General features: G+C 43.7%; 1 protein-coding gene and 6 non-coding genes across 8 annotated transcripts; 2 read left to right on the top strand and 5 right to left on the bottom strand.

Annotated features, from left to right (window-relative positions):
* Nucleotides 1-57: 57 nt before the first annotated feature.
* shisal1b (shisa like 1b) lies at nt 58-27901 on the bottom strand. Of its 2 annotated transcripts, XM_037254853.1 has the most exons (7): nt 27811-27901; nt 25632-25741; nt 20045-20268; nt 8476-8706; nt 7498-7711; nt 5996-6292; nt 58-2449 (listed from the first exon to the last, which is right to left on the bottom strand). In XM_037254853.1, coding segments are annotated over exons 4-7 (579 nt in total). In that variant the 5' UTR covers nt 8543-8706; nt 20045-20268; nt 25632-25741; nt 27811-27901; the 3' UTR covers nt 58-2448. The 2 variants fall into 2 exon arrangements, with proteins under 2 accessions (XP_037110748.1, XP_037110747.1); XM_037254852.1 differs by lacking the exons at nt 25632-25741; nt 27811-27901 and having other exon boundaries at nt 20045-20305.
* LOC119125048 lies at nt 2977-3119 on the bottom strand. Its single transcript, XR_005098421.1, has one exon. It is a non-coding gene; the product is annotated as a U4 spliceosomal RNA (small nuclear RNA).
* Nucleotides 3387-3458, bottom strand: trnaq-cug. Its single transcript has one exon. It is a non-coding gene; the product is annotated as a tRNA-Gln (tRNA).
* Nucleotides 4107-4178, top strand: trnaq-cug. Its single transcript has one exon. It is a non-coding gene; the product is annotated as a tRNA-Gln (tRNA).
* Nucleotides 4399-4539, bottom strand: LOC119125046. Its single transcript, XR_005098418.1, has one exon. It is a non-coding gene; the product is annotated as a U4 spliceosomal RNA (small nuclear RNA).
* On the bottom strand, nt 5014-5154 carry LOC119125047. The gene has a single exon (XR_005098419.1). It is a non-coding gene; the product is annotated as a U4 spliceosomal RNA (small nuclear RNA).
* trnae-cuc lies at nt 27228-27299 on the top strand. Its single transcript has one exon. It is a non-coding gene; the product is annotated as a tRNA-Glu (tRNA).

Raw genomic sequence — 27901 nt, 5'->3', positions numbered from 1 at the left:
AGATGTAAAGTTAATTTTCTTCTGTTAATAATAGTGGACACACAGAGGGCTCCTTAACACGGTGTAAAAGATAAAACTTTATTTGTCCCTGTTGTGACGATACAAAGTCAACAAGTGCAATCAACTGAGAACGGCACGCGACAGTCTAGCTAGTCGTCAACACGGTGGACGGAACGCACACTTACCACTCTCGCAAAAGTATGTGTACAGGTGGCTATTCAACTGTAAGGCAACGGTTACCATGACGACCCGCGGGTCATCACCCCCTGTTTAGTTTGCAGGGAGCGTCACATCACGGCGGGGTCACAAAAAACAAGAAAATGGGAGAAAGGGAAGCGATGATACACTTTACATCATATCCCAGAGAGAACACAATCTTTTTGCCTACTTTAGGAATCTTCTTTAGGACTGGCAATTAATTAAAATCCCAGAAAGAAAGAAAAAAAGTTACCCCGATTGAGCCGGGAACAGAGGCGGCAGCTGCGAAGGCAGAAGAGCAAGGGAGCGTGAATTAAAAGCACCGCTGATCCGCAGGCCAATTATTCCTCCCGTGTGTTTTAAATGTGTTGGCGTGGCTGTGAAAGCGTGCGGCGCCGGGCAGCCAATTAAACGTTCGCCCCTCCGATGGGACTCAACTCGCCGCTAACATCCCGACCGACAAACACTGATATTATTGCAGATAACTCCGTGACAACGCCGCGTGTAGTCGTTAAAGTTTTAGAATGACAACCTTAGTGTCATCCGGAGAACAGCATCTCTGTTGTTGCTATGGTGACACAGCGTGACCTACTTTAGTAACCGTGGAGGATTGCGGATGCGTTATTATTATTATTATTATTGGTGTGTACAAGTCAAGAAACAACATTGTTAGTAAAATGGCATCTATGCTCAAGTCATTTTAACTGTCAAGATGCCAAGACAAATTTTTGTTTTCTTGCTGATAATTGGGTGACTGTAAATTTTCAGTTTTCTGTAAAAAGGTTGAATCGAGGTAAGGGGTCCTAGAATTTTACTTTTTTTTAATTTGAATTAAGAAAAGAATATTATTGTTAGTTTTTAATTTGTATATGCAAAGTCCACATTTGTGAGCATTTTGTTTCCATTTAGAAAACAACAAAGATGATAACATTTTGAAAAAAAAAATCTAATTTTGAGAATTGATTTACAATCTTTAGTCTAACCCTACCAGAACAGAAAAAAAAATTGTTTTTAAATCCCTCCCAAAAACTGTAAATATAATTACATTTCATGTTGATCTGACAACTAAGATTTTAGGTTTCATTTTAATTCTATACAGAAAACAGCATCTTTTTTTTAATTGTGTTCTCCAAAACAAAACAAAAAATCTCCACAAAATGTATACATATTTTTTTAATTCTTACTGAGAAGTCTGGAATTATTTTACTGCATTTTGCATGGGGACAGATTGTTGTCACAACATTTATGAAAAAAGTCAGGAATGCAAAGCGATCTTTGAACAAAATCCGACTAAATTGTCATTTTGCATGTGTGTGTGTCTGTAGCACTTCTTTGCCCCGTGATACCTTGTCATCCTTCACTTTACTGTACATTATTGCTGACAGTTAACTTTTGATGTTTAATTTGACTAATGGGCGTGTATTTAAACTCCTCAATGGTATAACGTGCATTGTATTGCTCAAGGAGTGGTTGTTGATGGAGGTTACCATGGCAACTAGGCTCCAAATGGATTGCTTTGGGGGTCCCTGATGCTCACTACTGCTTCAGTTGAGATAACCTTTCTCAAAAATGTCGTCGAGGAATGTGATGGAATTGTTTATATTGTAATTTATTATGAACAGATTGAACACTATTTTTTTTAATGAGTTCCTCTGAGGTTTTACTTGTTTGCAGACCCTTTGCTCTCATTGTAGGCCCCCCCCACCCCTGCTCTAAACAACAAACACCGATCACACGTGAAAAATCTACGGATATTTTTAGAGCTACAGCAGGAAAAGCGGCGCGTCTCCATCAAAAATGACGTTGCCGTGCGACTTCGTGTCCCAGCAGGTAACGAAACACAGCTACGTAAGATGCTCAGCATCGACCCAACCAATCACGTATTCTCCAGGGGTCGCCGCTCATTGTGTGACTATCACAGAAATAAAATCGCAAACCGTGTCTAACAGCTACGCAACACAAAGTGACACAGTCTGAGGAACATTTCAGATTGGAAACCTGCCAATGTGACGGCGTCATCCTCAGTCGCTCAGCTCAGACTGGCCGCCGCTCTCTCAGCTGGCTTGTTAAACGCGGCCGCTGTCAGTCCACGGCTGGCTTGTGCTCATCAGAGGGGAAAGAGGGCGTCCCTGCCAAAGACTTCCTGGAGGCTGCCAATGTAAGTGTGGACGCAGAGCGTCTGTAAGGTGGGTCGCCTCCTCCGGGTCGCCTTTGGGAAACGGCGCGCTACTTTTCTGCCGGCCACATTGCTCTGTCCAAAGTGGAAAAGGAAAACACTTAGAGTTGGGGTGGGCAACTGAAACGATGCAAGGGGTGACAATTTTTCATCCAAGTCAAGTCAAGTCAAGTTTATTTGTATAGCCCTAAATCACAAGCAGTCTCAAAGGGCTTCACATAGACAAAAATTGACAATTATTCTCAAAGCATCCCCTGATCTTAAGCTCCCAAAAGGGCAAGGAAAAACTCAAAACCCCTGCCCGGGGAAAATGAGAAACCTTGAGAAGGGACCACAGATGGAAGGATCCCCCTTTCAGGATCACCAGGTTGTAATGGATGCAGAGAGGGCACAAATAATACATAATATGAAAATCAAAAGTAGTAGATTGCGGCTCATTACTTTTGATAATTTAAATATTCAGTTGAATTTACTGCAGCTGCTAAATTTATTCCTCTTTAAACATCTGAACTAAAATTGAGAAGATGTGCCCATTATCTTTCAATGCTATGCAGCAAACCTCTTGAAATTTCTCTTAGAAACTTTCATTACAACAAATCCAGCCTCCATAGAGACCAAATCAAAAATCACCATAGCTGATGATATTTCAAGTCATCAAGGCTGAGTATTGGGGAAAGTTTTGAATAAGCAATAATTGTGCCACAGATTAACCTCATAAGCTACAATATTGCCACTGCCCAAAGCTACTTCCAAGTTGGCAGTAACAATCACATCACCATTCGCCACACGATGCACAGTGACGGTTTCAACACATTTAAGCTCAAACAGCAACATTAGGAGGTTCCAAAACAAATTCCACATTTAGCTCAAATTTGTCACACATAACAGTTTCATTTCTGGAAACTCGCCAAAGGTGAGTTATATACTTTAACTTTTTTGAAAAGCAATTGTATTTCAATAACCTATCAAACCAGGCGACGATCTAAACTGAGGCTGTGTAAAAACAAAATTCAGGTTCCACCGAGATTTGAACTCGGATCGCTGGATTCAGAGTCCAGAGTGCTAACCATTACACCATGGAACCACATATACATTACATTGAAGTTAAATCTTCCATACGCTCTACTTTGTGTGAGTTTTGGCAAAGAAAGGAGTGAAAGTTAGTGAACATGAAAGACATTGTAATGCAGCACTCTGTGTGACAACATCCAATAAAAGATGCTAAAAATTCAAATCCGCGTGCTTGCGGCAAAGCCAGAAGGGATTGATTTGGAAAACGGCTCGACTCGTCTTCCCAGGGTGCATCATGGCGTTAATTAACTGGCACCACATGGCCAGCGTTGACATGCTTTGCCGAGGTCTCGGCGCGTGGCTCTCGAGTCACATGATTACATCATTTTCATTATTTTTGGTGTTAATAACGCAGCCGAATGAAATATAGAGGGAGGGACGCTTTGAAGATGAATCGGGGAGGGAAGAGATGTGACTCGACCCAAAATTAAAACATGGAGCATGCAGTACTTTCACAAGGCTGAACAAATATGTGCCTTAATCTATCAACTCAAGATGCCAAGTAAACAAAAAACCTTTATATAGACTATTCAATACCATAGATAATGAAATAAACACATTGTCTTCGTAGAGTGCCAGAAATTGCCCAAACTTGGTCAATAAAGCTGATTGAGCATGAGCAGAGCGTATGGAACATTTAACTGCGGTGTCATGTTTATGTGGTTCCATGGTGTAATGGTTAGCACTCTGGACTCTGAATCCAGCGATCCGAGTTCAAATCTCGGTGGAACCTAGATATTTCTCTTTACACAGCCTCAGTTTAGAATCGTCACCTGGTTTGACAGGTTATTGAAATACAGTTGCTTTTCAAAAAAGTCAAGTAAAGTTAAAGTAAACAACTCACCTTTGACGAGTTTAAATAGTGAGTGACTAATATATTTAGTTTAACAGCAAGCATGAATAGCATTCAAGTACCTAACATTAAAAATATTTCTGTTAACAGAATTAGGTAGTCTCTGTAGAGACTGTCAAAAATTGCCATAGCTGACTATATTTCAAGTCATCAAGGCAGGGTATTGGGTAAAGTTTTCAACTAGCAATAATCGCGCCTCGGATAATCCTCATGGGCTACGATACTGCCACTGCGCAAAGCTGAGGAATAGCTCATCCGGACAATCAGGTCACTAACCCGCATACGTTCCACAGTGACGGTCTGCATATGTATACAAAACAGAAAACAACCTTCACAAATTCCACATTATTAAAATTCAACAGACACACAAAACATTTTCATTTTTGGTAAAATGCCTCTAAACACGTTGATGTTCTATATCTTGTGATTAAGGAGTACTGCGACGCAATGCATTAGGGGCTTTTGATTCCCCCACAAAACGAGGGGTCGTGCATTTAACCTCTTTCAATGGAAACTCCAATGCTGACAATGAAACATCTTCTCATATTTTTACCAAATATTTGCAAACACGTACAGATGCAATGCAATGTGGGACTTAATTAAGGATTACGTGAGTGACGCTACGCGAACATGGGATGTCGTCATTTTCCCAAGACACAGCCCAAGCTTGGTGACAACCGTAAGGCTATTATGATATTGTTAACAAGAGAATTAGTCTCTGCGGAGACCATCAAAAATTGCCATAGCCGACTATATTTCAAGTCGTCAAGGCGGGGTATTGGGTGAAGTTTTCAACTAGCAATAATCGCACCTCGGATAAACCTCATAGGCTACGATACTGCCACTGCGCAAAGCTAATGAGTAAAAGGTGCTAAACGTTGAAGTCACCATTCTGCGTACGAACCACAGTGACGGTCTCCATATAAAATGAACTCCACCTACGTGCAGTTAGACTGCACTTAGCGCTCGACTTGAACTAAGCAAGGCTCGGAACAATTAATGTCGTGGTTAACATATTTTTTTCTACTCTTTTGTCAATACGGCCCTGTCTCTAAAGGGCAAAGGCCGTCAACAGCGTGAGTTAGCATAGGTTAACTTAGCGCACGATGCTTCCTTTGGCCCACTTTGCCATAGATCAGCTTCCTCAGCCATCGCCCACTTTTTATAGCCTTAAAGCTGCCTCGGCGGGTCGGAAGGATTGATGAGCGCCGTCGCCCTGAGCTGAGCCGCTTGCCTAATGAGGAGACCCCGCGGACGTGTTCCCTCTTAGTTAAGCGTCTCTCCGTAAGGCGGAGGAGACCCTTGCGCGGCCGTGGGAGTCATTTGTCAAAAGCGGCTACGAGAAATGACGGCAGCCCGAGAGGCGCAGTTGAAACGGACCGACGTGTGGCAAAGTGAATGAGAAATGGAACGCGCGGGACGCAAACGCGCCTTTGCTCAGTATGATTGCATCGCTTCCGGCGCCGAGGCTCCCGAAAGGATACGACCGGATCCCTCCCGTGGTTCTTAGTTCACGTTGTAAATCATCTCGGATGTGCTAACAATGCTCACGCAAGGCCACGGACAGATAACAAAAAAAAAAAAAAACTGATGTGAGATAGCATGTTACTCATTTTTCCTGATTAATAACAGGCTGGGTAAGGAACTAAGCTATTTTTAAGCGCAGAGCGGAAGAGGAATATTAAAAAACGACTGACCATGCGCTGGACGTGTTGTAGGGCAGCAGCGTGGGGCTGTGGCTCTCCCCTCGGAGACTGTGTCGGGGCTGGTAGAGGCCGGGCGCGACGGGCTGAGCCTGGCTTTGGCTCTCGTCCAAGGTGGAGCGCTGCCACTGACTGCGGGCTTTTTTCAGCCAGCGACCCCCCAGGCCCCATTTCTCCAAGTAGACCCGGCACAGCTCGTAATTGACGGCCGAGTAGTAGAGGAAGTCCAGAGCCAGCAGCACCATGACGAAAAAGCCGTAGATCCACACTCCCACCAGCGCTGTGTAATTACTGTGCACAGATGGACACATTGACGCTGCCTGTTTAATGGGGCGGATTAGGCAAAAGTGACATTTTAACGGCTTGTATACAAATAGCTGGATAGCCCGGCGCCACCCATCAAGTGGGAAATTGAACATCGCAGTAAATCTTTGGTAACTCATACGCCTATTTCTGTCAGCGAGCCATTTTGAATTTCTCCAGCTATCAGGTCAAAGTCAAACGGTAAGCAGAGCTGCAATGACTTTTATTAGGTGGACGAATTAGCGTTAGCTTCTGGAAAGTAGCACTAACCCTGCACACAATTGAGTTTTCGGAGTTATTCGATTCATCGTCGCGGCCTTAAAATCAAATGACCCAGAAAGTCTTTTTGGCAAACTCCACACAAAGTTTGCGAGAGCGCCGCTTAATGCAAGGCTTGTGTTTGAGTCAAGGTGAGGACAAGCATACAAAAACACGCAAACACATCGATCCGACTCGATCGATCTTGACCTTGCGACGGAAGCAAATGTTATTCCATATTCAACACGGCATAGAAAGAAAAATGGCGGGTACAACGTTCGGATGCTTTCAGCCACGAGGAACGAACAGACTGTCGCTCAATCGCGTAAGAATCGACAATGAGCCTTGAATGGCGGAAAAGGGAAAGTTGAAGAAATTGAAAGTGCGAAGGACATTCCTGCTGAGACACAAGCGCACTCTGAGACGCTATTTCATTTGAATGAAAATGTTTTTCTGAAGGAGTGCGTACATCCGCTAAGGCCACTGTAAAATAAATTGCTTTTGCCCCTGCCGTGCTTAACACATCTGCAACAATACGTTACGCTTCATGTTCCAAAATCCAGCCCTTGTCCTCGTTTGGATGCAGGCCTTTCAATTTTTTTTTCTCGATCCTGCTCGCTCTGAGACAAGACAGGAAACAAAATAACCTCCGAGGACTTCTCATTTACAGAGTGCGGAATGAATATGAAATGACTTTGGTGAAAGAAGCAAAAGCTCGACTAAAATCCAGCACTAGAGTATCCCAAGTTTATTTTGGTGCCAAATCCACATATATATATATATATATTTTTTTTTTTAAATATTATATTTTATATATTATATATATAAATAATATATATATATATATTTAAGTATATTTTATATATTATATTATTATATTTTCAAAATATTCCTGCCTCCAAAAGGCACGTCATAGATGAATTACTCCGACTCACTTGTGTGAAAAGCCATGGGAGGAGGTGGTGAGGTTGATCTGCATGAGCACCTGGAACTCGGTGTCATTGCAGCAGTACTTGAAGGCCGTGTTGTTGTGGTGGCAGCAGAACATGTACGTCTTGTTGTCCGACAGCCGGGGGCAGTGAAAGCCAAAGTGGTAGCGCCCCTTGTGGTCCGAATAGGGCTCGCACACTCGGTAGTGAGCTGACAGGGCTGCAGTGGAGGCGAGAGGGAGAAAAAAAAAAGCATCAAATGTCTCCTTTCTGCTCAGATCAATCGATGTTTGTGTTTGCTTTGATCGCCTGAGCTCAAAAGGAAGCAGAAGAATGAGATGAAGGTTAAGTGCAGATGATAATAGATCAGCATTTGGAAAAAAAAAAAAAAAAAAAAGGCCATCGCTTTTAGGTTCAACCATCTTCAGACCCGACGAGGACAATGAAAGAAAAGCGAACAGAGCGGCGAGCGGACGGTTAGGTGCAGCAACATAAAACGTTCGCTTCCACCTTCACGCTGGCTACGCGTGTTGCGGACGATGTAACCGGACTCATTTGCAGCTTTGCGTCTCATAAATCCTGCTGCATAAAAAGTGGGCTGAGCTGGCAAAAAATTGACAATAAATTCTAATAAGGATTAAAGTGAGTGTCAAATTGGCTGCTTCAGTGGACAAAGGCTGTTTTGTAACCGACCTGCTTGATTTCTGAACACGCTGTAAAATTTGGAAACGTTTATAAAAAATATATATAAAAAATGAAAATATATAAAATAAAATATATTAAAAAAAACGTTCGCACAAACTTTCTGAACACGCTGTAAAATTTGGAAACATTTATAAAAAAAATATATATATAAAAAAATAAAAATATATCAAATAAAATATATTAAAAAACTTGGAGAAAGTGATTTTTCTATTATTTTTTTTGGGCCATGACGTCTGGCATTAGTGCCACTAAAAATTGAGTATCTTCAAAAGTGTAGACCTGCAGTGGACAGCAGCAGGAAGATGACCGTCAGGACATTCAAGGACTGCCGACTGGTGATAGTCATCTTCTCGCGCTCATGTGGAAAAGGAGGAGGGAGGCAGGCTGGCTTGGCTGGTGGGGGGCTCGGGCAGCTGCTTCAGCTTGAGCTGGACCTGGTCGTCCCGTGCATGCTGAGAGCTCCTCTCACATGCTTGATGATGATGCTGCTGCTGCTGGAAGTCAGGAACCCTGATGGGAAGGAGATATGCACACAAAGAGGAGAGTGGGTTATTCTCTTTGCTCTTTCTCCACAAGCAACCGCATGCTGCATCGCTTTAAGTGACCGCGATTTGTTCTAAAATCTTTCTTCGCTGCTTTAAGTGACCACAATTTGTTGTAAAATCTTTTTGGGTGATCTGGCTATATTTGAAAATGTTATGTAATACAATTTACATAATGCCGGCCCCAGTGAGAGACACCCTGCTATTAAACTGACAGGTAAGCAGAGCAGAGCTGCGCACGGCTAAAGCGATAAATGCTTCCTTCTTCCATGTGCACGCTAGTTAGCGTAAAAGTTTGTTGTGACTAATTAAGGAGCGCCCAGACTTTCATTTTGGGCTTTTGCATCAACACTTGCCGCATTTTCGTCACCCTGAGAAAAAGCTCCATGTGGAGGCAGACGGGTAAACTCGCCGCGGCGGTGGTTTGTTTTGGAGCACCAACATCGCACGGAGGAGGGGGGAGAGGTTACAAGTGATGAGAGCAAAGACAGGAAGTTAAAAAGATTCTCTGAGGGAATATTTTTAGGAGGTCACCAAGGCCAGTTTGTATTTTTTTTTTGTTCTTTTTTTTTTACAGACTTGGCTGGCGGTCAAAGGGATGAGGAAGCAACGGTCACGTTTATATGTCAAAAGATTGAGACTCAAGAATTGGAAGAATGGCGGTTGCTAAGTTCCGAGAGCTCGTACTTGAATTCCGATCTCAAGGCACAATGACTGTATTTATATTTTCATTATGTCCCATCGGGGTGGGAAGTAGAAGCACCAATCAGTCATTTTTTAAAGACTCACACAGCAGCTAGCACAAAGTGAAATGTGGCTCTGCATGACTTGGAACGCTAATGAAAAATGTACGTTATTAATTGAGCGCGGTGAAGGAAATTAAAGTTCGACCTGCGCTAGCTCCCACTTATCAAAAGAACAGGAGCCGAAAGCTTCAATACACATCCACGCAAACACACATCGGGCTGCTCGTCTTATATTTAAAAAGCACGCTAGATTGGACGAGCTGTTCCCTCTTCTAAAAGCCAGCTGATGTCCCGGGAGACAGGGATATTTTTTCCCACTCTTTCCCTCTCTGTCAGTCCATCCGTTCTAATTTCAAAACAAGTCAAAGAAAGATCCAGGAAGCCACTTTTCTAGTAATTGCAGCATTTTGAGATAAAATATGAAATCAGCATCTGAAATGTACTGGATCGTTTTGGTGTTTGCTTGCGACGGAATAGAAACAGGATTAGGAATCAGAAAGACTCCAGCCTTTTTTTAGTCTGCAGTAGGCTGGAAATGTTTCCACCGTAAATTAAGCAAAACTGAAATAACAAGGCAGGGCCATGTTTGTGCTTGTAAATTCATTTTCAAGATAGGAGGAGGAAATGTTGCAGCAAAATGTAAGACATTTTTCTTCTGTGCTTTTGATAAATAATAAAGGTGCGAGCGACAAAACTAAAAGGCTGGCTGCGATGAATAAATCATAATTGATGGAAAGCAAAGGAGTCTCTTGTCAGACATTGGACTTTATATTTCAACACGTACAATCCGCACCAGAATGTACTTTTGTCGTCCCCGAATGTTTCCTTAATCAAACCTCCCCGTCTCGCCGCGGTGCGATGATTGGTGCGCTCTTTAAGTGCCTCGGCGGCACCGGCGGTAATTGCTCACTTAATATTTCTCGGTGCCAGCACAAGTGACCAATACAGACAAATAAATGCTTTTTGTTTTACACGCCGGGAGCTTGTTAAACTCGGTAAACAAGGCTCGGACGGGAAAGAGGAGAACCTTGACCCCTTCATCGCACGCGACGAACTCCATGATAAGCATTTTCATCACGGACCACACCGGAGCTATAAAAGCCTTAAATCAGATATGTCCAAACTTCTTCCACTGAGGGCCAAGCAGAATAACGGAAGAAGGGGGGGTGGCAGTGTAGTCCATTCCGGCAACAAAATAGTTTTCACGCAAGAATTTTGTCTGATTTTGTCTTGTGATTTGTGGAAAAGAAAAAAAATTGTGAGATTGACTCAAAAGCTTTTATGTCATAAGTTACAATGGAACCCCCCCCTACCCTGGAAACAAAAATGGTACAGTCCTGTCATCCTCCACCAACAAATGAACACATCCTTGTTAACGTTTCAACTTGATGTCATTCTTGCTAGCATGTGTGGAAAGTGATTTGGAAATGGGAATCGTGTCTTGAGCTCATACACTAATCAGTCTTCCTCAACATGGAATCGTTAAAAGAAAGTGGAGGGCATTAAACATCCTGGCGGTGTTCCATTAGGATATGAGCTCACGAAAGGGACATTGACAGGCATGATGTCATGCCGTATTCTTCTGGATGTCCGTGCAGCAGAGCGGAAAGCACTCTCGGCGCCGACAGGATATTTGAACGACGGCACGGCGAAGAAGCAATAATCGATGGCCAGTCATCCATTTTCAAAAGCGCTTCCACTCAAGGTCGTGGAGGAGCTGGAGACTATGGGGGTGAAAAAAGTGCGCCTTGCACTCGACTGGTTGCCGGGCCATCTCGGGGGACAAATCGATACAGACAACCGTTTACAGTCACATGAGTGGGAACTGAGCTGAGACTCCGAATACCAAAGTCAGGCGGGTCTACATTATCGGAATAGCGAGGCCATGTTAGGATTTAATGTTCATTTCATTGAACATGAAATATTGATTAAGATGTGGAATAAAGTCACATCAATCACCAAGATATAAATTTCTCCAGATTTTACGGCAACCATAAAAGTATGAATCACTGTCCAGCAAAAGCTGTTTAGTCGTTCTCAATGTAGTCCTCACAGACAAAACTAAAATCGACACACGTTACAGTGCATCATACAAAAAAATGATCAAATTATGAAAGTAATTAAATTCACAAAGTTGCTTTTTTTCTTTCATTATTAGCTTCAGTATATTTTACAACACGCAGGCCCCGACAGCGAGATTTATACGATCGGTCGGCTGAATAAATTTTCCACATCAAATATTCTAAATAAAGACCAGAGGCGGCAGATTGTTTTGGTCTGGTGGCTTGATGTTGCCTGGGAGACATTTACGTCACGCCAGATACGAGGAGTGAGTGTAACATCAATTAATTAGCGGTGTAGTAAAACGAGAGGTGTAAAAGGCGGAGAAAAAAAAGATAACGGAGGGGAGGGGGGGCAACAAAACGGGGGTTGCCATAGTGCCAACGAGGCTGCATAAATGGGCTGGCTTATTGTGCACCGTAGACACCTCACTGCACGGGTGGCCTGTTTTGCGTTCACGCCGCTAATGGTTTGTTAGCTTTACGGATGCTAATAAAACTCGCATCTGCAGGCTGTATTTGTACCTGCTGAGAGCCGTCGCAGTGATGGAAGCCAGTCGGCTTCCTCGCTGTTTTGATTTTGTCTGGCAAGCGCCGTCAGTGGCCAAGGCCGACCGGAGGATCAAAATGGATGTTTTTTGTGAAAGGGGGGGGGGGAATAGCAACACTATGTGATCTTTTTTTGGGATAACAAATGAAAAAAACGGGGGGTACATTTTTTGGAAAAGCACACGTCGCCAAATTCCATCATTTTGATATTCTCATCCAACAATGTAAATATCTTTCGGCACAGCAAAATATTTCCGCATCTCAGTCCAGGCAAAAGTTTCTTTCTTTCTCCTTAAACGCAGTGCTGAAAAGTGCACATGCACCATCCCTGAAACGATGATTCCTATTTCCATTATTTGCCTTATCCTTGCACTTGAAAAATCAATCTCAGGAAATTTGAATCAAAAGTGAAGCGTGATATCCAGCTGTTCCAATCTGCTCCGGCGTAAACCGAGACAGTTGTTTAGATCTTTCCGGTCAGAAACTACCTGCTCTCCCTGCAGCACCTTATTTCCATTCAAATCAGTATTTAAAATGCATAGCGGGTGGGGGAGGGGGGGGATTGCCGGAGGGGCGGGTTCTACATTTTCTGCCGATTCGATCCCATGTCACGACGTGAAAGTGTAATTATAGCAGCACACGCAGGAGGAAGCATTGTGGCGACAATTGCTCGCCGTCTTCTTGCCTGAGATGTTTATGAATCATAAATCTGCACAACTCCTCTTAATAGTCAGCGAGCTTAAATTGAGGAAGCGCAGTTTTGCAGCCGTCATTGATACAAATCACAGAGAGTCCCGACGTGCGGCTCCCACCCACTCGGGGTCATGGGATGATGATTCATGAGAATACAGACATGCTTTGTTGGACTCAAATGAAAAACGCCTCAATAATTGTGCTACTGAGGAGCATCCAATAACTATCAAAGCGGTCAAGGCTGACATTCCACACCAAAACGTTCTCAGGGCCAATTGTGGAATTCATCAAGTAATACGACACGATCGGTTTCGACAAAATTTGCGAGGCGAAATTTGAGTTCAGATATGCCGACAGCTATTTCGCTTCTTGCCCAAAGTCAGCTCGTTTTGTCTTCCCGCAGTCTATCGTCATCTATGATGCATGCAGACAAGCCCACCCGCTCGCTATCTCACGGACACAAATCGCCATTATTTGCTCGGATTCACTTTAACACCCCAGCCGGGCCTTGCGCGATATCTCTCTTGGAAACCTCCCCCGATTGACATCCGCCTGACCCTGGATTTAAAATAGCACCGAAGTAACAGCCTGCTGGGAATTAAAAAAAAAAAAAATTCTTATGACGTGAGGACACAGAATGGCAACAACAGAGCGGCTTTATCATCTTTGTTATTGTCCCCCTGTAGCCAACACAATCAAGTCGTTACGCAACACACGGTGACGCAGAAACACTTAACGCTGAGAATATAAATGCCCTTGTGATCAAAAAAGTGAACAATCGTAACAGATCAAACCTGTCCCACAAGTCCAACGTTGCCATAGAAACTATTAACACCTTCCAAAATTTAAAGACTTCAGGGGAGACTCGCTTGCTTTCAAACTTTTAAGACGATTAACCCAACAAGCTAGCAAGAAAACAATAAAAGCGGATCGCTTTGCCTCCACATCGTTTTCCGAGGGCAGCGCGACCTCGCCGCGGTGACGCAAGGACCCCCGCTACCTTCAGAGCAAACCGACAAGGAACATTCATAATATCCTTTTGGCCGCCTGTTATACAACCTGGCCCGAGAAAATCCGAGGCGGCGCTTGCAGATGCGTCCAGTCGGTATTATTTTTATGACGATAATTACGAGAAGTGCTGCTCCACCTGCCATCGTTTTCATCGTTACGCAGGCTGTTCCGCTTTTGACCCGCCGGTGAGTGAACTCTCGCCGGCTGGCTTTTGGCACGCTTGTGAATGATAACTTCCTGTGCGTCGACAACTCTGCGGCGACTCGTAAAAAAAAAGAAAAAAGCCCTTCAGCGCATTTCTCAGACTGTGAATTGAGTTTTATGATGCCAATTAACAATGGCAGCAACCTGCAGTTTGACTAATAATATGCAAAAGGATTTATTATTAGTCATTACTGCAGGGAAGGATTATGGTGGGCGCTGGCATTGCATGGTGGATTGGAAATGACTGTCATTTGAGGTCATAATGACTCAGGAATTACTGAGCGTTTTAGAAATGCTGTTATCTTTGCGCACATATTGCACATTATGAATTGGACTGACTAGTCGGCATAGCAGGGGTGTGCAACCTACAGCGTAAGTCTGGCCTACAATGCCAACAAATGAAATTGGCTCAAATTTGACAGCTATCCGACTATTTTGAAAACTTTGAAAAAAGCCAGGAAATGCCCAAACTATCTATCCACATGTGTTGCTCCACCATTTATGTTCAGGTTTTCTGATTTGAAGAGTTATAACACCGCAGCACTCTTCGTTAGCCTGTCCATGCTGTTTTACATTGTTTGTTAGCATTAAGCTAAACGAAATTCGCCAAGGCCAAGCTATGTGTGTGATTTTTGTTTTGTGTGTACTTTGACGCCGACTGGGAGTGATGAACCGAAAACACGATAACACATTCAATGTGTTTTGGGACAGTTTGGGAATCCCGGCACTATAGGCCGCACATCACAAACTGGTTTACAGCCTCGGTAAAAGGGAATTCCTGCTACATGCTGTACTTAGCACAGCAGGCCGAGCCTTCAGAGAGAAATAAACACACAAAAGCGCCATCTGTCGCAAACAAGCCCTGTTTGTTATTTGCCTATCTTTCTTGTCGGAAGCAGCACTTTGAGTTCTATCAACTTGTAATACAGCAAGGGGGCAAAAAAAAAACTTTTAAAAAGAAGGCCAAATGTTCAGCTTGTTCCTCGAGTTCACAAAGCCGGTTTGACCGACACGCTCCTCTCCTCAGGCCGACAAAAAGAAGTGATTTGCAGTGACTAAAGGCTGGAGCAGTGACACGTCTGGCTCTTTAATCAGGAGCCAGAGTCTGACACGGACGCTTAACCCCTCGCGCGGCGACCCCCGCGGGGGCAGAGCTTCTTTCTTCGCCACCTCTAGCGGGAGGGTCGCTTAGATCAATGGCTTTATATAGAGTGGGGACCTTTGAGCGGATTTTTTGCGCTGCACTTGTACCGATTTCCTCTGCTGTGCTTTAATCTGGATACAAGGTTCAAAAAAAGAAAAACAATGAATCTTCCTTTAGAAAAATGTTAATTAATCTCAGTTTTTCATTTAACAATGTTTATTATTGCGCCGATTAGAGAGGTTTTTTTTTTTTCACAGCGCTAAGTTAGCCAAATTAATTGCAGATTAATCAGGTCTAGGAGCAAGTGAGACAAAATGGAGCGTGCTAATTAGCCGGAACGAGGAAAGCCGCTGTTGATTCATTCTCGCGAGGTGAACAATCGGCCGGATGCAAAGTCAAGCCCTCGAATTGGATGTGTGTAAAATCAAACAGACAACAACAAAAAATATTTACTTGAATAAACACTGAAAATTGGAAGAATCCCAACGGCTGCGACAAAGTAGCGGGCATTTCCGTTTCCATCTCTAACAATGATGTAGGAGTGGTCCCGGCGGGGTCACTCGATAGGAGGTTAAATACAGGTTGAGCCCGCGGGCCAGTTAACGGCGAAGCAAGGCCGCGGCGTCACGGAACATTTACACGCCGATACGTCGATACGGCCTCGGGAAAACACCCCGCGGCGTCACAATTAGGCGGAGAAAGGCTGGCTTCTCAAACAATGCTTCATAATTTATGTCATGAACGCCTGGCGCGGGTACGAGAGGGAAAAAAACAAAACAGCTCGACTAATAAATATTTGCTCAGTATATGATTTCCCCGAGTATTCGTTTCAAATGCTCCTTCAAGCGTGATTTCACTCTTTCCGCTGGGTTAATACGACAAAAGAATCCGAATCAGTCTTTTTTTACGCACACACACACACACACACACACACACACACACACACACACACACACACACACACACACACACACACACACACACACACACACACACACACACGAGGCGCTGTTATTCAAACATCGCCGACGGGCAGAACAGCTTGTTGATTTTTTAATTATTCTCCGCGCGTATCAAGCAAAGCGACACGCAAAGAACGCTCGCAGCCTTCGACGTAAACACACAAAGAGCGAGTGTGTGTAAATATGCGCTGACTTGATGTCTTATAGATATTTGATCATTTTCTCAGCTATGAACTTTGGAGAGGTGTAGCCGTGTAGGGAAAGAAGCCGTCGTGATCGTTTCATGCTTTCCCTGTCTTCTTTTTTATACTGCTCGTTTCTATTCTGCCTAGCAACAAGCAGATCAATAAATGCTAACATGTCTTTGCTGTCAAAAAAAGACATCGTACTTTTCTTTCCACTGCAATGTGTGGCTTGCTAATAAAGTAGCGGGCGCCACATAAGACAAGATAAAGTGGACACTGGAACTGGGAGTCGCCGTTTCGTCTCGAAAATCGAATCGTGTGTGTGTGATTGTCTTGGCTAGATGATATCTAATGGGCGGAAAGAAAAGTAGCATCAAAGGTGTCATTAATCATCCCTCGAACTGTGACACACGTTTTCTCGTTCAGCTCTGCCAAGCGGTCATCAATTCATTAACGCGCGAGCGGGATGCAAGAGTTGAACTCTGGCAGGAAGCCAAATAAACGCTACGATGAGCTAAACGGGCGGCGTTTTCGTGTAAAGCGTGAATGGTGGATGACAACAGCTGCCGTTGAGTTTGATACGGTGGAAGATAATGATTCAGCCGACGATGGTTTCATCAATCAGCCCGACAGCGTTCACACAATTAGGCAACGCGATGCTCACGAGCTCGCCATCATGAATGGCGTGAGATTCCCAAGACTAGCTAAAAGTTAGCGAAGCTAGCAAAGCGGACAGAGGGAGGCTGTCAAATGTTTGCTTTGTAGCAACTTTCGTTTGTCTTCATTCGCAGGACTGGCGGGAGGCTGACGTTGACGTCTTATTTTTCCGGAAGAATCACTAGGCTGAGGTTTCGATTCGGCCCCGTACATTTCGATGCAAAGCCGTTTAGCTCGCAGCCTCGGGCTCCGCTGCCTCTTTGCCTTTTACTCCCAATTTAATTGCGAAGAAAATACTAAGTATGATTCTTTCTCCGAATAACACCTTTTTTTTTATGTCGTTGGAGCGTGATGATCCACGAGACAGCGTTAAACACGAGGCATGCGTGGTTTTGACATTCAGGCACGTGATGATTGTCTTTCATCAGCACCAATGTGAAGAGCTCTTCACTCTAAATGATCACCTTGATAGCTTCTGCCGAGGCACCGGTCACGACGCCTCGCTTCGTTCTGCTTTCCCCCATGCATGTGTGTATGTGTGTGTGTGTAGACTACAGCAGTGCTGTCAGATTCATTTTCATCCAGAGGCCACATCAGCATTAGGGTTCCCACAAAGGACTGTTAATAAGTGAATCTGGGACTGTATTCATCTCATGATGACATATTGTAGTTGCTTCTGCATTTGATTAGTATCCCTTTGAGCAAGCGAGGTATGAATGAATCATTTGTTGAAAAAGAAATCTGAGCACGTACAATACTGTTTGCTGGCTTTCCATTACATACAATTTATAGGTGAAGCGTTGTTATTTGACCAGTGTTTAAGCTGTTATCTTTGACTGCAACTTTGATATTGCACCAACAGGGCGGCGCTGCACAAAACAGAAAGAAGAAATTAGCGGTGGATTTTTAAAAATTCTCCAGATTTTTTATGTGCATGTGGCAACACTTCACTACTTGCACACTTAAGACTTGATTAAATGACAAAGTGCGAATTGTTTTTTTCATCTTATCAACATATCTTGTCAACAGTTTACGGCAGCAGACGAGGGACTACAAATGTAAATAAGCCATATGCTAACTTTTACACAAGTAAAGTATTATACTAGCATTTATCAATGTGCATCATCCCGTTTAAATAACGGCAACTGAAAGAAGTCAAAAAGCTATCTTAATTGAGAGCCTTATGTTTGGGCTTTTCATTGCTGTCTCGTAAAATAAGCGAGTAACCGTTTTTGCTGCGATTCAAGTAGGGACTAAACCCATTTTAGCTTTATTTTTTATTTTTTTATTGACTGTATAATGTTTACGACTGTGCACTTCAAGCACGTAAAGCACTTTGTGAAGATGTCTTTCTAAATAGAAACGTACTTACCATAATCGGTGCAGTATCGAATTCACCACATAAAATGATGGAATTAAATATACAGTACAGTATGTTCTCCTAGGTTCTGTTTGAGCGGTCAGGTGACACGCACTCACGGATGAGCGAGACAAGGTGACACAACACACGCACGCCTCCGCTGATGACTGATGGCCAAACACGACCCACGTGACCTCGTGCGTGTTCAGTGGCTCCCGCCGAGGCGACGATGAGCCGATAACACGCGAGCATGTTTAGTATCCTGGGAAGGGCTCGTTTTTTACTTTTAGAGGTCTTTGTATAAACACAACGGCTCGACGCAGACGCGCACAAATGAAGCGCGTTGTGCACGTCTTACGCAATTTCTTCTTTTGGTGTCTAAACACGCTCAGTGCGCGGTAATGATGCTCAACCGCTACAAGCCAAACAATCACAAAAGAAGCGGCGGGACAATAAATGGCTCCCGAGCTGCTTTTAAAAACAATTGGCCCCAATAAAAACGCCAACTTTGACGGGTCATCCTGTGCCACCACGCACGCCATCCGTTCAATGTAAAGTGTTTGAAGTGTCTGAAAAGCAACGCAAGGGAGAATCCCAAACGTCACTCGTCGGAAATGTGAGGCAGACGTGCTAAACACTTAACCACTATGCTGTCCTGGATTTGATCCAGGTTGGGAGCGGCGCAAGAAATAAATGTTGATCGACACTTTAGTGAATGACCGAGGCCATAATCTACGGTATATTATTCTATATATTGATTTGTGATGATATATCTTTTAAAAATGCACGTACATTTCTATTGATTGTTTTTCTTTTCATTCTGAATCTAAACATTTTTTTCGGGTGGGGATGTTTATGTCGGTCGTAAACTTTGAAGATACATGCGTTTGTTGGCTGCTATTATAATACACAAATATTAAATGATGATTATTAACTAGTTCAAAAATGGACAAAAAAATATCATTTCGTCACTATCGGATGGAACTCTTCACTGTCCAAATTTGGTCAATTTCATATTTTCTCCACAAATTGTTATGTTTTACAAAATATTGACCAATCAACGGTGTTGAAAATATCTCGCTCTCTTTGACGACGCAACGTTAATAGGTCTTGAACAATTTCCTGAAAAGTGACAAATTTGGAGATTCTGCCTAGCACCAGCCATTTAAAGCCATAAAAGGCCTCACCGCCTTTAGAAGAAGCACAAAATAATATGAGCTCATCATCCAGGGAGTGAATCTTCTCGGCGTGCGTGGATGAAGGCACATTACAGGCATCTTCGAAGCCATGCCAGCAATATCGTACTCTGCAACATTGTTCCCAGTCACGCCGAATCATTAAAACTGACAGCGACCGCCCCTGGGCAAGAATATCTCACCGAAGAGCAAGCTTCTTTTTTTTTTGACGTGACTGAACAAAGGGAATCTCCTGCCTCCCTAACACCACCCCCCCTCTGTTTTCTTGCCTAAATCCAACACGCCTGTTTCCAAGTCACCACACCAGAGACACCACCTACCTGCCAATTGTGCTTATTAGCCTCCGAGTCATGCCTCGAGGGAAAAAAAAAAAAAACTACACACTCCACCTGAGCGCCTCAATGCACTTTCAGACGGCAAAAAAGTCAAAAGTGAAAGTCCAACTTGTGTTCTCAATTAAAAGTGACTGACGGTGTGTTTGGATCATCACTCCGAGCCCGAAATCACCAGCGTGAAGTGTTGGGTGATGCGCAGCTGACCTTGTTGGAGCATGAAGAAGCGGGGAGGTTCACTTCCCAGCTTGTCGCCACCCTGTTGCGTCTCTTCCCTCACCCGCCGATCCTCCTCATCTTCCTCCCGGGCCAACTTGACGAGCTGCTCATGAGGGAAAGGCGGCCGGATGAGGAAGCGAATGCACTCTTCACGCCCCCGACTTTCCTCCTCGGCGGCGGTGTCTCCCTCATCTGTCGGAGCGCGGCGGCAGCTGAGTTAAGAGAGAGCGAAAGACAGAGTGAGATGAAACAACACACGGGAGAGAGAGAGAGAGAGCGAGGGAGGGTGGGGAAAAGAGAGAGGGAGGGAGGGAGGGAGGGGGCTGGTGTGGATTCTCCATAGTGCTTGTTTATCTGGCTGTATGTCTCCTCTCCTTCAATCGTCATTCCTCCCGAGGGCCACACACTTCCTGTTAGCGCTGGGCTCAACTTACCTTCTGAGTGAAATCCATTTTGTGCACTTTGCTTTTTTTCACCCCAACCCTGATGTCTGTTCACGATGACATCAAACTATTCTGCTACGACTGAAGTGTATTTGCATGACTAAGCATGTTCAAACAAGGCTCGTATCTACGTATAAAGGTTTTATCAGAGCGATAGTTTGACCATGGTACATTAGCGTCCATTAGTTTCTCCCTCGGGTCACCCATGATGTATTCGTGCCACACCCCCCCGTCAAGTTTTCATGCTAGTTCACGTTTTACTCAAATAGAGGTCGACTATTAGACTTGGCTGGTGAATCAATTCCCTGAGGATTATGTTTTTTGTCTGTTCCATCAATAGAACAAAGCTGACATTTTGTGACATTTAATTGCCCGTGCTTTTGGTGTGTCTGTGTCACGGCGATCGTGCGATAATGCGTTTCTGCGACGTGACGAGGAAGCCATCCGGGTTTAAGTGTCTCTCAAGAGTTCCGAGACCGATTGAATCAATAGACATGAGAGGCGCCGGATCGATTAAGGTCTCGCGCATTAGATTAAAAGTTGTCCTGTACTCAGGTGAACTGATCAGGTGGGAACGGTTGATCGGAGGAGAGGAGCAGGAGGAAGAAGCGAACGGAAAAACACTGATGAGAGGAGCGCACGGGAAAAAGAACACTGTCAAACTGTGACAAAACGACGACTGTGGAAGTTAAGTACGACTACAAGGTGTCAACGGCTCCTTTTACCGACCGGGAAGCGGGAACAAAGGCAACCTGTGTGAGAGATCTTGCTGGCAAAAAGCAACAGCAGGCTCTCTTTGCTTGCGCAACATTGGCGCGAGATTCTTTCTGAAACATTAAACATGTGCCGCCGAGTACATTCCTCCACATGACATCTTTTGTGGCGCTCTTCATCGAATCAACATTCAGCGTGAGGGAGACACTTGGCTAGCACAAATGTTTTATTTCAACCAAAAGAAAAAAGTGATCACGCGGACCCATCAGCGAGATCAGAACATGACGAAGCTTGGACTGCAATAACAAACAGTGACGCCTAAGCCACACACTTCCTTACATTTCTTATGAAATATTGAGTGGAAGGGGAAATGTACTTGGGAAATGAGGTCATGATGGATGAATGCGAGCAGGGAGGCTGTGTGGATTGCTCACTTAAGATCCGACACACACACACACACACACACGTGTCACAATGTCACAGGAGCAGTCATTGTTTTGGGGTAACAATGTGAGTAAGGTTATAGAAGAGCAAGAGCGGCATCCATGCTTGAATTGTTTTCCATGGCATGAATTATACAAAAGGGCCGTGCGCATGTTCATCAACTCTTATTATCGACACCGCCTGCACATTTCAGGAAAGCAAGCTCTCGTTATTTTTATATTTTTCTTTGGACGAGGATTGGCTTATATCGTCGGCCATTTTACCCGCAGGCTATTTGATACAGATGTGACTTTCACTTTCTAAAATATAAACACACTCCAGGCTAAGTTTGGTATTAAATGGTAGCCGTTCTGGGAAACGTCTGTTATGATTATTTCTTTTCTTCCACGGCCATGACGGAAGTGATGCTTTTCAAATGTGCGGCTTCGTCCCGTGACGATCAAGCCGGTGAGTGTTGTCGCCAAATCATTTCTCAGGGGCCCCGGCTTAAAGCGCTCAAGATGGAGGTCAAAGGAGGCCCGGCGAAGCGTGCAAATCCGTGCTGAGTAATTGCACGTCCTTTTTTTTTTGGAAGGATGCTGCTTATGTGCATTTGGACCCTTCTGGCCGGTGGGGACAATCATCCTGCATTTGGATATTGAGGCGCACTTCTTACCACCACCAAGTGGTTCTATTGATATTTTGGGAGTGGGGTGAGGGCGAGCAGATTGCATAAAAAAAACAATTTCCTTTATACTTAGGAAAGGCCAGAAGAAAACAATCCAGTGGCATAGAGCCAGAAAAAGTGCAGATTCCAAGTATAAGAAGGAAACTTGTTACTAGGCAGGGTTTGTCCTGGGTAAAATTTTTGCTCGGAAGTAAAAAAATAAATCAATAAAATTAAATAAAAATTAAAAGGCTCAAGTTTGGTCACCACTGTACTAAAACATTTTTTACTAGCTCTAATGACACTTAAAAGCATTGCATTTTGATCTCAAAATTATATTGATGTTATTTTATCTTGACCAATTAATTTTCATACCGCAGGACCTGACCTGTTTGATAGCACAATGGCAGCCGTCAAGAGTTTAGACGGCCCAACGCTGGGAACGACAAGCAATTTTGGTGAGATGCCACGACCAATTTGTCCATCACACAGCGAGCAATAACGCTGTCAGTCAAACACCAGGCTTGGAAAATTACATCTACCCAACAATGATTTCATCTAATGGTACAACTTTCAGTCACATTCCGCAACACTGCAGCTTAATTAGCTTGTCCGCCTCTCATTTTCCCGAGAAGCATGCGGCGTGCTCTGCAGCTTTGTTTGCCTTTCCAAATGGGGAATTTAGATTTCCGCGCCGCTATTTTCCAGCTAGCTGAGTCCTTTATGATCGAGTCTTGTGATTGCTGATGGTAAGTGACGCCCCACGTGATTTGAAACAAGCAACAGGAACTTTTGAGGCAATTACAAGCTCATCAGAGAAGTCCCCGGGGAAAGCCACACATCAAATGCTTGGCTAAGTCAGGGCCGACTTCCTAATAAGCTTCAGAGGAACAAGGGTCAATCGGCTGAGAGCAATCGATTTAAAACATTGGGCCAAAAGGGAACAAGACTATTGTTTCATACCTTGACTGGTGCCTTGAGATACGAGTTCAGTTACAGCTATGACCACACTTGTAACTCAAAAACGGAATGAATGAATTAGATGAAATTTTTTTTATTTGTCTACATGTGTTGCTCAACCGCTTGTGTTCAATAGTAGTGGCTGCATTATGTCATTTTATTTACCTTGGATTATCTTGACAATTGACGGCGAGTGGGAATAAACAGCTGGACGTTTCTTTTGGAACAATTCAAATTGCTGCTTGCTATGAAATGAGTCGAGTTATTTTTGCATGTAAGTCAAGCTAAACATGATCCTGAGTGATTTGATACAGAAGTGTGACACAGACGTGTTCACCAGGACACTGTACGGCCATTTCAATCCATTTTTTCTCCCTCAAAATGGATACAGTAAAATGTCAAATAGCGGAGGGTGGCTCCATCAAATATTCAAAAGCCGCCAATAGTTTTTGTGCTTTATTCATCCCTGTTGCCGTGTAAACAACAAAGGCTGCGCAACGCAGTCACTCGTCAGGCTTCTTTTCACTGTGAAGGCTGCACAAAGGCGTCGTTGTCAGTCAGGCCTGTTTTGAAAGGTGAAGGCCTGCGTGAGTTTTTGGGCTGCGGGATGATTTTGCCATGGATATCTGAAGTGCTCCTAAATGTGCTTGAAAAACATACAAAAGGAATAAAATGACCAATAACAACAAACTACACCATCGGCAAAATCCTTTTTTAGCCTCAGACGGATTTGAGTTTACTTTCTACTTGCAGTTTGAAATCCTTCTTTTTTTTTTTACACTTGTGTTGCTATTCATAGTGATTAACTAATATTTAGAGTGTACAAAAGTGGTAGACTGAATCTCAAACATTCTTTCAACTTCTATTATTCCCCATAAGAAACGGTCGACCGGTTTATAATTCACCCTCCGATTCCGCTATGAATGAGATCTTATCTTTAAAACTGAAAGTCACAGATGGTATTTATATGCAACAAAGATAGCTGCTGCTGCTGCTGCTGTGATTAAACTGAATGTCAAAGTGAACACTCCAGTCGCCTGTAAGTTAAATGGAGCAGCAGTGATGGAATTCAGTTCAGTGACACAAACATTAACCTCGGCAGAAGCCGTCCAGGAAGCTTCTTGCAATGGGGGGGGGATCGCCAAGACGTTTTAGCTCTGGCAGAGAACTATTTATATTATGTTTGATAGGCTTTTAAGGCCACATGTATCCAGAGCCGTTGCGTGTAATAGCTCGTCGTTGGTGTGGGGAGCAAATCTTTCAAACGTCCTCTGTAACTACAACAGCGCCACCGCGCCAGCAGAGGATTGATGACTCGCAGAAACTTGTAAAAAAAACTTCTGAGCCATCCTGAACTCTGCATTGAGACTTTTAAAGGAGGCACGACATGTGAGATATTCCTTTCCCAACTCATCTGTTACAATCACGTGGCGTCCGTTCGACCTTGGAAGTTCCACCGGATTTTTGTTGGTGTCATCATAATCTGTCATTTCATCGGTCGTAACGTGGCTCAGCGCTAGAGGAAGTCCACGTGTCGGAAAAGGTCCATAATTCAAAACTACTGATTGATGCGACCTTCCGTGTCATGCTGGCGCATTTCAAGGTGCCGTGCGTTTAGAAGCTGTAAACATACGTAGAGCTGAGCTGGATGAGTAGCAAATGAGGGACGAGAGTGTATTAATATTCTGAGTGGCCAGTGTGTCAACGTCGGGTCAGCTCAATGTCATCGGTAGCCTGATTGGGGTCAAACGCAATTTGCAGAGTGGCTCAGATAAGGTCATGTAAGCGAACCTCGGATGAGGGAAATACAAGATCATAATTATGCTTCGAGTTGTCTTTCATGTCTCAAAAAATATCCACATTGCTTCACTCATTCACTGCCAACCAAGTTAATATCTTTGACGTCTATAATCGTCAATGGCACTGAATGAGTTAAAAGTAAGCGAGTAGTGGTGAATCATTTCCAATTTAGTGACAGCATGTCAATTAGGGACTCGTTATGAAAATAGGCTATATTTTTCATTCCGATTTACAATTATTTATTGCTTCTAAAATCTGCTTATAAAGCGAGCCAATCACCCCAATAGATGGCGAGAGGACAAGCTTTGTTAAGCAATTTCGGGGATTCTAATTATACTTTAAATTACATTATCATAAATCAATAAAAGGTCATTCTGATGCTGACTACAAATGAGCACAAATATTAGCTGTACTTAAACTCTGTAATGAGGAGTTATTATGACAGTATCAAAATGCAAATAAAGTCGTGTCTCTTATTTTCATGCATTCCAATCCAAAACTTTTGAAAAATAATAAACAGCATGAATCAAATGTGATTCAATCCAGAACATTATTGGGCACAAAATACCTCCTCCGTTGTCCTCTCGCTGGCCTCAGTCTGAACGGAGCGCGGTAGTAAAAAGAAGCAGGCTCCTCTCATATATAAACTTTGGCTGTTCTGCTCCTTCCAGTGTTTGGCTGCACAAGACAAACAAGTGAAATCATCCAAGACTGAATCATCATCTCCGAGATCATGCCGGAGTACCAGAATATAAATTTTAATTGCTCAGGCGAAGCGAAGAGAGCTGAGTTACTGCGAAGAACTAGCGGGGCAATAAATACGACACCGCTGAGCATATAAAGCCACGGAGCGTTTTTTTTTTTCCTGTTCAGGAATCATTCGGTATAAGGCGAAAGAACCCAGTGTCCTTGAGATCACGGCCACGTAATTTACCGACAAATGCCAATCCTCCTTCCCGTATTTTCATAGCCGACAATCAGACGGACGTGTCAGAGATCACAGGTCGTCGCCAGGATCAGATTGTCAAACAGGATTTTAATGACATCCACAAAGCAATGCGGCGCAATAAAGAGTGAGCGGCGACCATGTCAATGAAGCGCAAAGTTAAATGCGTTAGGGCTGTTTAAATAACTAATCACAGCCAACAAGCATAAACACGCTTTCAGGTGCTGCCAGCTTGCCACTTTGAAATGTGCCAAGTGCTTCTATAAACGATGTGAACAGTGCTTCCGAGACGGTGGCTTGTCATCGGTCAGCAGGCAAAAAAAAAAGAAAAAGAAAAGAAAGGAAAGAAAGTTGGCATGTGCCAAAGTAAGGCTGTAGATCAAATAAAATAAAATACCCTCTTTGTCTTAGATGGGCACACCAACATTTGGTTTCGAGTGCACATTTTTCGAATTGCAATGTACTTGACGAGAACGGTTGCTTTTGTCTGTCAGTTCCGAAAGCGAGATCAAGGTCCGCGTTCGGTCTGTGACCATGGTCAAGTTCTATTTGATTGCTTGGCCATCAAAGCTCTCTAAAATGACAGTGACACTGCGGACATGCTCAAGGATGCAGAGCAAAGGCCGCAAGCAAAAAAAAAACAAAAAACGCTACTTTTGAAAATAGCATGTAACATTTCTCAGACTTTTTATGTACCTACGCCGTTCTGATTTGACTTGACAAGAGATTCGAGGGCACGTTGATTCGTGACGACAGATGACAGTTGAGCGGTTTGGTGTCTGTCTTAAGCTTGCCAGGTCACAAATAACCATGTGGAAATAAATACTATGTTCAGCTGTGCCTTGGTTTTCATGTATTTGCTGTATTTATACCAATGGGTATGGAGGTCTTAAGATAATTGGTGCAGTTATTTTTTTTTTTTTTAGATGCTACGAGGCATCGAGGCAGCCGAAGGAATATTTTTTCTAGAAAAGACTCGAGTGGAATGAAGTTCTCGCAGGTGTGCTTCATGCCGGCGGGCGTGGGCGGAGGGGTCACTCGTTATGCTTCTCTTCCTTTACTCCTCTGACATGGTCATCTATCACACACGCTTGCGTGTTGACAGCTGGGGTGTCGCTCAAATGAGATATTTTCACTTTGACGGGCAGATTCTCTCACGGGTTTAAAAACTTTGGAAATGCTCAACTTTGTCTGACATATGTGCAGATACTTTCAGCTTCCCTGGTGGTCTAGTGGTTAGGATTCGGCGCTCTCACCGCCGCGGCCCGGGTTCGATTCCCGGTCAGGGAAAGTGAATTTTTTTCCCCTTTCTACACTATCTTACAAGAACCGAGTCCAGCAAGCAGACATGAATGAAGAGAGGCCTCGTTCGAATGTACTTTACGGCGACAGGAGACTAACAGTGGCGGACAACTGCTCATCTGGATTGCATTTGAGATGCGTGTGTGTGCAAGTCCAATCTATTCCTGGAGCTGGATGAGTTAGCTCTGCAGACGTTGAAAGGAGATGTCCGCAAATAGCAAAGCTTCAAATTTGGGAGGGGGGGGGTTGTTAGCAGGATGAATCAGAGCTGAGGTGCTCACCTGAGCCAGCGTTTTGATAACAAGGGAAGTGAGACAGATGACAAGACAAACTTGTGACTCATTGGGAAGTCCAATTGACAACTTTGGCTCAGTTACTACATCGAATTTTATATTTCAGGACAAACTCAAACATTGTTATATATAACGGAACGATCAAGGATTGATGTTAGCAATTCAAATGAAAGTAGTAAAAAGTTCTTCCCCAAAACAAACCGTACCTCAGCTGGAAGTGTCGGCCTCCGAGGGGGGTCACGCTCCGTTAACAGTTACGAGACCGTCTTGGCCGTAAAGACGGGCCTGCGGTTCTGT

The sequence above is a fragment of the Syngnathus acus genome, chromosome 6, assembly GCF_901709675.1.
Source record: "Syngnathus acus chromosome 6, fSynAcu1.2, whole genome shotgun sequence".
In the NCBI taxonomy this organism is placed as follows: Eukaryota; Metazoa; Chordata; class Actinopteri; order Syngnathiformes; family Syngnathidae; genus Syngnathus; species Syngnathus acus.
The sequence above is the reverse complement of the archived record's forward strand: the minus strand, read 5'-3'. Positions and strand labels throughout refer to the sequence as shown.

What these genes read in the sequence shown, in the direction of transcription:
- shisal1b (XM_037254853.1), bottom strand. Translation starts at nt 8,542, where the DNA reads ATGACTATCACCAGTCGGCAGTCCTTGAATGTCCTGACGGTCATCTTC. An exon ending in CCTGCTGCTGTCCACTGCAG is followed by an intron (nt 7,712 to 8,475) that starts GTCTACACTTTT and finishes CCTCCACTGCAG; the next exon opens with CCCTGTCAGCTCACTACCGA. An exon ending in TCCCATGGCTTTTCACACAA is followed by an intron (nt 6,293 to 7,497) that starts GTGAGTCGGAGT and finishes ATCTGTGCACAG; the next exon opens with TAATTACACAGCGCTGGTGG.